Source organism: Crocuta crocuta, unplaced genomic scaffold (assembly GCF_008692635.1).
Source record: "Crocuta crocuta isolate KB4526 unplaced genomic scaffold, BGI_CrCroc_1.0 scaffold72, whole genome shotgun sequence".
NCBI classification, from domain to species: Eukaryota; Metazoa; Chordata; class Mammalia; order Carnivora; family Hyaenidae; genus Crocuta; species Crocuta crocuta.
The window spans coordinates 1156995-1166409 of NW_027529427.1; the positions used below are offsets into that span (position 1 = coordinate 1156995).

General features: G+C 45.5%; 2 protein-coding genes across 2 annotated transcripts; one reads left to right on the top strand and one right to left on the bottom strand.

Moving 5' to 3' along the window:
• Positions 1-1477: 1477 nt before the first annotated feature.
• CD24 (CD24 molecule) lies at positions 1478-3386 on the bottom strand. The gene is given in 4 exon segments (XM_077759011.1): positions 1478-1554; positions 1557-1781; positions 3072-3133; positions 3307-3386. Coding segments are annotated over 4 exon segments (444 nt in total).
• A 1306-nt stretch (positions 3387-4692) lies between these two features.
• On the top strand, positions 4693-8382 carry DPPA3 (developmental pluripotency associated 3). Its single transcript, XM_077759005.1, has 3 exons — positions 4693-4777; positions 7153-7412; positions 8272-8382. The coding sequence occupies exons 1-3, from the start codon at positions 4693-4695 to the stop codon at positions 8380-8382; spliced, it is 456 nt and encodes a 151-aa protein (XP_077615131.1).
• Positions 8383-9415: the final 1033 nt, after the last annotated feature.

A 9415-nucleotide genomic window follows, 5' to 3' on the forward strand; every position in this document is an offset into this window, starting at 1 on the left:
TAAAGGTTTTCCTGTCAACCACTTTGTGCACCTGCCGTGTCCCTCCTACTGTGTCTACTACTGAGAGTATCCGAGACCATGAAGAAACCAGCACAAAGCACGAAGGTACTAGAAGAGGGCATCATGTGCAGCTAGTACATAAGCTCTTGAGTTCTGAGGCACAAAATAATGATTATACTCAATAATACTGTATTATAAAGGTCAAAGTTGCTAAGAGACTAGATTTTTTTTTAATGTTTATTTATTTTTGAGAGCGAGGGAGCAGGGAAGGAGTAGAGAGAGAGGGAGACACAGAATCCAAAGCAGGCTCCAGGCTCCAAGCTGCCAGCAGAGCCCAGCACGGAACTTGAACTCACGAACCACAAGATCATGACCTGAGCTAGTCAGAAGCTTAACCGACTGAGTCACCCAGGCACCCAATTTGTCTCANCTGTCTCCTCATTTCAAAATAGCAAGCTTATAATGATACTTTATTTTTATTTACTTATTGCTTTTTCAGACATTTCTTTTTATTTACAGTTTGTGTTCAATGCAAATCAATTCCAAAATATGGGAAGTTACTATGAATCAAAGCGTAAATACACAAACATAATAAACAATCCAAAATAGATGTGCAGCGGGGCGCCCGGGTGGCTTAGTCGGTTAAGCGTCCGACTTTCGCTTGGGTCATGATCTCGCAGTTCGTGGGTTCGAGCCCCGCGTCGGGCTCTGTGCTGACTGCCAGCTCAGAGCCTGGAGCCTGTTTCAGCCTGTGACTCCCTCTCTCTCTGACCCTCCCCTGCTCACGCTGTCTCTCTCTCTCTCTCCTAAAAATAAAGAAAACATTAAAAAAAAAATCAAAATAGATGTGCAGCATTCAGGTACGAAGCAAAACGGAATGCTCATTCTCACACACAGTAGCTTGAGATCTGTTGGATACGGTTGTTCTGGTGTGGGTTCCTAAAGATGGGAAAAAGGACTTTGGTTATCAAGACCAGTGTAGCCGGGGCACCTGGGGGGCTCAGTCGGTTGGGCGTCTAGCTTTGGCTCAGGTCGTGATCTCACAGTTTGTGGGTTTGAGCCCACATTGGACTCTATGCTGACAGCTCAGAGCCTGGAGTGTGTTTCAGACTCTGTGTCTCCCTCTCTCTGACTCTCCCCTGCTCACTCTATCTCTCTCTCTCAGAAATAAACAAAACATTTAAAAAAATTAAAAAGAAATCACCTCATAACTACTCTTGGATGCTGTCTCTTCATCTGGTACATGAAACTCCAGTAGATTTAACAGACATTCATCATCTAGTCAAACACTTCACTTGCTCTTCAAACCAATCGAATTTGGGATCCTCAACATTTTCTGGGTCAATAAAATAAGGTGTGGAATTAGCAGATTCACTGAAGACCTGTCTTCTCCTTGTCACACCGGATGTCTAGACGCCATTTGGATTAGGTTTAGAAGATGGGGAGGAGGGTATAGATGTTTCTTGGCCTGAGTCTCTTAACGGTAGAGATGTAGAAGGGAGAGTGAGATCACAAAGAGACTGCATGTTGACTGGAGAGCACTGTCATTGGTGTGGTGGTGGCTTTAACTGGATTTGGCGCCATCGAGGTTTTCTGGGAGGAGTTACTTGAAAGCGTTACGACAGCTGTTGGATTTGAGTAAATCAGCGTGGGTAGGAGCAGCGCCAGCAGCAGCAGCACCAGTCGGAGCCTGGCCACCATCGCTCTGCCCACGTCTGCTCTGTCGGCGTCGGGAGGGCGCAGTGACTCACTGGATGCAGGGGTGAGTGGAGAACCGCCGGCTTGGGGCGGGCACAGACAAGGTGGTTTTATTTTTATGTTTTAGTGTTAGGCATTATTGAATTCCAGCACTCAGATTTAGCTGTTTCTTCTCCTGTACCTCACACTCACATATTTACAATCTCCTCATTCTTCTGATGTGGCTATTTTCTGTTTTACTTAGATCAACATTCCTGTTAAAAGGTACAACATGCATTTGAAGTGTTGAGAATATTCAAAGCAGCAATAGAGGGAAAGAAGAAATAGGATGGATAGGGGGCGCCTGGGTGGCTTAGTCAGACTTCGCCTCAGGTCATGGTCATGGGGTTTATGGGTTTGGGCCCCGCATTGGGCTCTGTGCTGATGGCTCAGAGCCTGGAGCCTGTTTCAGACTGTCTGCCTCTCCCTTGCTTGCTCTCTCTCCCTCTCTCAAAAATAAAATATTAAAGAATTAAAAANGCCACCCAGGCTCCCCAAAAAGAATATTTAAAAAAAAAAAAAAGAAATAGGATGGATGATACTCTTAAATGTTAAGCATGGCAATAAACTAGTACTTAGGAGACAGAGATGAAACCCATAGTTATGTGTGGATACTCACTAAGTGAGGTATACGTAGGGTTCATTAGGTGTTTAAATATACGGTAAGTTTTTATTAAAAATAATTTTTAACATTTATTTTTTTCTGAGAGACAGAGTGTGAGCAGGGGAGGGGCAGAGAGAGAGAGAGAGAGAANCTGCAGGGCTCCAACTCACCTACCACGAGATCCTGACTTGAGCCCAACGAAGTCAGTCGCTTAACCAAGTGAGCCACCCAGGTGCTCCCTGGAACATTTTTAAAATCTGGGGGCACCTGGGTGGTTCAGTTGGTTAAGCATCTTGACTCTTGGTTTTGGCTCAGGTTATGATCTCAGCGTTTCTGAGTTCAAGCCCCCACTGTCAGTGCGGAGCCTTCTTGGGATTCTCTTCCTCTCTCTCTCTCTCCCTCCCCTTCTCTCCCCTGCTCACTTGGGCTCCTTCTCTCTCCCATAAATAAATAAATACAATTTTAAAAAATCTAATCGTTTAAAGCATATTTTGGGAGTGTTTCCCCAACTATCCGGTCTCTCCGTATTTTCCCCTTCTGTTGCTTTCATGTCATCTGCCATGTTGAAGCAAATGGAGTCTCCGCCATCAGCATCCCACACCTTCTGGCAGCTGTGGCTCCAGAAGCCATAAACCTTTGTCCTAAACCTGGATTTCCTGAGAGTCTATGCCAGCTTTTTTCACTGTCTTCTTAATCTTAACACCTCCTGTAATCCGATTTTTGCACTCACCTCTCCCAACGGAATTTTGAGAGACTGCCGTGGGGCAGGTATGCAGGGCAAGGGACGAACAGCTGAGAGCAGAACAGGAGTGGAGAGTGAAGAATGCCGTGAAGCAGCGCTTTATAAACCAGCGCACATCAGAATAACTTGGGAGGCATTACCTCGCTGACGGCTGGGCTGCAGTCTTTTGAGTCAGTGGATGTGAGCTGGAGTTGGTGCTTTCTAATCAGATCTAACAAGTTACCAGGTGCTGTTGACGCTGGCTATCTGGAGGCCACACTTTTCCAGAAACACTTGAATAAAGTATTGTGACCTAGCATGCATTTAGGGCTGCTCCACATCTCCTATAAAAATATGTCTTGATCGGAACTTCGACTTGCTTTTTACTAAAAACAAGCAAGAGTGTGTCTGAGTATTGTCTCATGATTTCCAGCTAAAAGGGGGGTGGGAGGGGGGCTGCATACTGAGTAGATGGGAGAAAGGACGGGACAGCTGGGGACTCGCTCTCCCCCCTCCTTCCAACAATCAGCAGTTCATATTGGTGATCTTTGCCAGAGTTCAGTACAAGTATGGGCGGCAGTGGGGGTGGGGGGATATTTATAAAGTTCATTAATTTCAGCTGCTCACAAATGTTAATTGCAATTCAACCAATAGTCTATAAAACAAAAGAAAGTTACAGAGGCACATGGGTGGCTCCCTCTGGTGAACGCCGGACTTTGGCTCAGGTCACAACCTGTCGTTGAGATCGAGCCCCACGTGGGGCTTGCTGTTGTCAAGGTCAGCGCAGAGTCACCTTGGATCCTCTGTCCCCCCTCCCTCTGCCCCTCCCCCACTGGCGGCGGGCTCGGGCTGGCACTCGCCCTCTCTCAAAAATAAACATTAAAAAAAAAAGGTGATCCAAAATACACATCCATAAAATATCAAGCTATTAAAGTGTTTATAACAGACACTTTATTTCTCCTCTACTTTCCCTTACTAGCAACCACAGGTTGAAGACGTGAGGCCAGGAAAACTTTAAGGAAGCGTTTCTCAGTTTAATTGGGAATTAATCAGCAGTTGGGAGGAAAACCACGTTTCATCTCTCGGCTCAAGAATACCTTAAAGCGCAGTTCACAGACCAGGAGCCATCTCCAGACGTAGCTTGAAAAAAACCCCTGATTTTTAAGGCAACCTTAGGGAGACCCAACCATAAGCTCTTGTTAAATTTCCAGCCTACGTGACCGCGTGATTGTTTTAATGCAGAGCAGATGAAGAGTTATCCCGTTAGTCCACCATAGAACGACGCCCACCCACCTTAGCCCTCTAACCATCAGCATTTACATTACAATAGGCTCGCTGATGGGCTTATCTGTAGTTTTAATAGGAAACCAGACCTAAACTTGTTCTTTCCCTTGCCACGGTTTGTAAGAGTCTCGGTTTTTCTCGCTCNGAGGAAACCAGACCTAAACTTCGGGGCTTGTTCTTTCCCTTGCCACGGTTTGTAAGAGTCTCGGTTTTTCTCGCTCTTTCTGGGCTATCTCGTTCCTCCCCGCCCCCGTTACTTTGCAGCTAGTTGAGTCCTGAGCATCACATCAGCTTCCACTGGAATCCAAAGATCTAGAAGGAGCTTCGGTCTGTGGCTAGGCTTTCAATGGATTCGCCAACGAAGCTTTACCCATCCTGTGGCCCAGAACCTTCTCAGATGGCCAGTGGAGAAAATTCCCAGGGAGGCTCAGGTAAGCCAGATGGTGCCCCTTCTGAAGACAGAGGAATGCAGAGAAGTAAACCACTTGCAGGCGGGAGGGCCATGTTGCAGATGTAGGTCCCTCTGGTGAGGAAACAGGGAAGGCTGGAGAAGCTGGGAAAGGGGTGTTTCTTGCTTACTGTTCTCAGAGATACTTCAATGCTTCCCGCCTGGTTTTTGGGGAAGAGCAATCCAGAATTTTCCTAGGCGCTGACTTAAAATGTCTGCCTATCAGCAATGCGTGTCAGGGATCGTAAAAAGGAACAAAACTTGAGAAGCTAGACTACAACGTAATCTCCCCAACCTTTTCTGGGTTGGTTTTCCAGCCAAATTTACCCTTTAGGAATGTTAATAAACAGGGAAGTGGCTTTTCAGAGGAAATTGAAGGAATGGGGGCCCATTGATAAAAGCCAGTGAGTGTAATGTAAATTAGTAGGATGGACTCTGGAGGGCTTTCTTAGTAAGACTGCTCTGGGAATATTGCTAATTAGCAATATTCACCCAGTATCCACCCAATTCCAGTTTTGGCCAGGGAGAACCACTCACATGGGTTTGAACTTTCTACCCTAAAGGTGGAGTTGGGTGGTGGTGGTAGGTGGGCCCCAACCATTCCTCACTGGGCAGCTAGGAAGCTGGATGGGGAGCTTGGCGTCTTATATTCTGCTACCATCAGCATCCGCAGGCATGCACCACTCTCCTCCCCCTCCCCCGCCACCAGACCGACACCCCCTGCTGCCTTCTTGAGGAAAGAACCTGGGTGGACATATACAAGGGAATAGGGGAAGCTAATGAAGGGGATATCTGTATGATAGTTCGATCAGATTGATCTTTGCTTTTCCTCGAGTGAATCTGCCATAGTCCCTGACGTTTGCACAACTAGGGATCTTTATTTACATGTGCACTAGCCCCTAGAATTCCAATGGATCTTGACTTTTATATTTATTTAATGCTTTCCCACACAGGAAATTAATGTTAAAATTAATGTTAAAATGTTAAAATTTAATAATGTTAAATTAATGTTAGCTGCCTTAACATGAAATAGGAGTGCATAAGGCTTGGGTGGAAAGAGGCAAAGTTGAGTGGCTGATTTCCCAAAATAAAGGAATGGGAGTGGAGAGGTTTAGTATCATGAAAACTCTGGGGGGGGCGGTGAAGAGGGGAACAGCCAGTTTGACTTCCTAGTTCTGTTTAAGGAGAGACTGTTACATTTTAGGTTACTTTGTCTATTTCACAGGCGAGTGTTTTCTCCTACCCACCTTCCCCTTAGGAAAACGTTAAGAAGTTTATTTGTAATCATTATCAAGCTGAACTGCTGAAACTTGTTTACTAATTTTGATTTGCATTAATGGTTTGCTGCTCCCCTCCCCACTTCTATTAAAAGTTCACACACATGAAAGTGGGCAAATACCAGATTTTTGGACCATATCTTCCCACTTGGAATCATGTACATAAGGTATCTTTTGACACCATGGGTGGAAAAAATCTAACCTTCAGAGCTGTGAATAAGGAAGAAGAGGGGGAAATTCTGAGAATGTACCATTTCCCATCATCGTAGATTTTTTTTTTTAACTTTAAGTTCATTTATTTCAAGAGAGGGAGAGAGAATCCCAGGCAGGCTCCCCACCGTCAGCACAGAGCCCGATGGGGGGCTCAAACTCCAGAACCTGAGATCATGACCTTAACTGACTGAGCTACCCAGGTGCCCTCTATCATAGTGGATTCTTAAGCACATTTTCAAATGTATGCTCTCCCCACGTGAAGTGTGTTAGACTAACAGCGTAGGTGACCACATGCTGTGTCATCTTCACTCTGAAGAACCTCTTTTTTTTTTTTTATTTCTAGGAGAGAGAGAGACAGCGTGAGCAGGGGAGGGTCAGAGAGAGAGAGGGAGACACAGACTCTGAAATAGGCTCTAGGCTCTGAGCTGGCAGTCAGCACAGAGCCCGACGCGGGGCTCGAACCCACGAACAGCGAGATCATGACCTAAGCGAAAGTCGGACGCTTAACCGACTAAGCCACCCAGGCGCCCCAGAACCTCTTTTTTTTTTTTTTAACTTTTTAGTGTTTTATTTATTTCTGAGAGAGAGAGAGAGAGGCAGCGTGAGCAGGGAAGGGGGAGAGAGAGGGAGACACAGAATCGGAAGCAGGCTCCAGGCTCTGAGCTGTCAGCATAGAGCCCGACATGGGGCTCGAACCCACAAACTATGAGATCATGACCTGAGCCCAAGTCGGTCGCTCAGCCGACTGAGCCACCCACACGCCCCAGGGAGAACCCCTCATTGTCCGTGTTAACCTGTTTTAAGAGACCAGTGACTTCTGGATATTGCAATTCACCTTAATGGACCTTGACCTTCATTTTTCTTTCAGCCGCCTCTCGAACCATCTCTGAAGTGTTAGTTAAGAACCTTAGTAAATTGACTCTTGACCCTACCGTCAAACTCCCTTCGCCTCTCCCGGAATATCCAACCCAGCAGGACAGCGAGAAGAAACCACAGGGGCTCGTGGACAGAATACTCAGCAACAGGAGGAGAACTGGAGTCAGGACTCTGTTAACTGCGCGGAAAGAAAGGATGGAAAGGCTGATGTGGCTGGTCAAAAACCATCGCTACTTCAAGCAGAGTTCCACGGTAGGCTCCTGTGATCTGGGCACTGCCCAACTCTGCGCACTCAACATCCATTGAGATGTTAAGCGTGACAAGCAGCAGCCACTCATGAGTGCAGGACAGGAATGACATTTGGGTTTTTAAGATTCTCCAACTTTTGGAGCACCCGGAAGGCTCAGTGGGTTAAGCATCTTGACTCTTGATTGCGGTTCAGGCCCTGAGCTCGAGCCCCACATTGGGCTGTGCTGACCAGCGCAGAGCCTGCTTGGCAATTCTGCCCCGTCACCCACTCTCCAAAAAAAAAATCTCCAACTTCTATCTTATGGTAGATGTAAAATGTACTCTGTAGGAAGAAGGCAAGTGACCTGAGTCCGGGGTCCAGGAGGCCTTAACATTGAAGGCATTCACAGAATGACCCTGGAATATATTTTTGACAATCAGGTGTTACCATTACAGAATGATCCGCAATCTGGCATTCTTTAGTGCCCATGCATTTCAGTCCTGCCTCCTCTTTGCCTCACAAGTGTATTTCAAAGACTATTCTAGGGGCGCCTGGGTGGCTCTGTCGGTTAAGCATCAGACTTCTGCTCAGGTCATGATCTCACAGTTCGTGGGTTTGAGCCCCGCGTCGGGCTCTGTGCTGACAGCTTAGAGCCTGGAGCCTGCTTCAGATCTGTGTCTCCCTCTTTCTCCCACCCTCCTCTGTTCATGCTGTCTCTCTCTCTCTCTCTCTCAGAAATAAAAAACATTAAAATTTTTTTTTTAAAAAAAGGCTATTCTAATAACCAGTCCTAGATTTGAGGATTGCTAACAGTTCATCACGGTGGTGCAATTATTCCATTTTATTTAAATTAATGCAATTCATCTTTTTTTTTTCTTCTAGGATGAATCGAGAGTGGAAAGATTTAGATGTAGATGTCATTATTGCCTGTATCATAAAGATCCTTCTGAGGATACCAACACGGAGAATAATTATGACATGGAGTCGTTGTAAACATAAACCTTATTCTACTGTGTTTTTCTTGCTAGTAATTTTAGGATCAGTATGCAGCAGCTTGGGGAAGCTGCTCTGTTAAGACAAACTGTATAATATTTTGATAATCTAGGATATTAATTCTGTCTTTTCTACCTTGATACCCTATAATTGGTGAGGAATCCTGGAGTTTGCATTTGAATGACTTCAGTATACTTTAAGTTCTACTTTTTGATATGACCCAAGGAAGCACTAGTAGGTTTTGAGTGTTGCCGTGTGTTTGAGAAGCCTGAAATCATTAAGATGGGTTAACCTAACATGGGGCTCCTGGGTGGCTCAGTTGGGTTAAGGATCCGACTAGAGCTCTGTAGAGTAGAGCTCTGTGCTGGGAGCCTGGAACCTGCTTCGAATTCTGTCTATGTGCCTGTGTGTCTCCCTTTCCTCCACTCATGCGCACTCTCTCTCCCAAATAGAAACATAACATCAAATTGGAAGCCAAGTAACTTGTGAGTGAGGAATATATAGAGAATATTGGGTGGTTTGCCTCGCTTGTAATTATAATTAGGGCAGGGTACATGGGCTAGATTTTTCTGGTTTTCAAAAATCAGAATTGTAATGAAACTGTTTTGATGTGGTAGTTCAATTTTCAGTAGCAAATGTGTATGTGGAGGATCTTAATTAAAATTGACTTATTTGAATACCTTCCAAAAGAGCCTTTTAACATGTTTTTGCTAGCTGTGTGGTCAGTGAATACTTACCCTCATGACATTCCTTGAATGTCCACATTTGGCATTCAAGTGTGTGATACTATCCTGCTGGGAAGGAACTTTGTACATCTGGATAGGGTTAGGAAGCCAGAAAGCGGAAACTTGTACATACCAGCTTCCGGAAGAGATCCCAAAGAATGGGAGGGAGATAGAAGAGATAGAAGGGAGGTGTGGAGCGTGTGTTCAAAGTGCTTTGTTCACTGAAGAATTAGGGGGACACCGGGGTAGTTCAGTCAGTTAAGCATCCATCTTGGCTCAAGTCATGACCGTACAGTTCAAAGACTTGG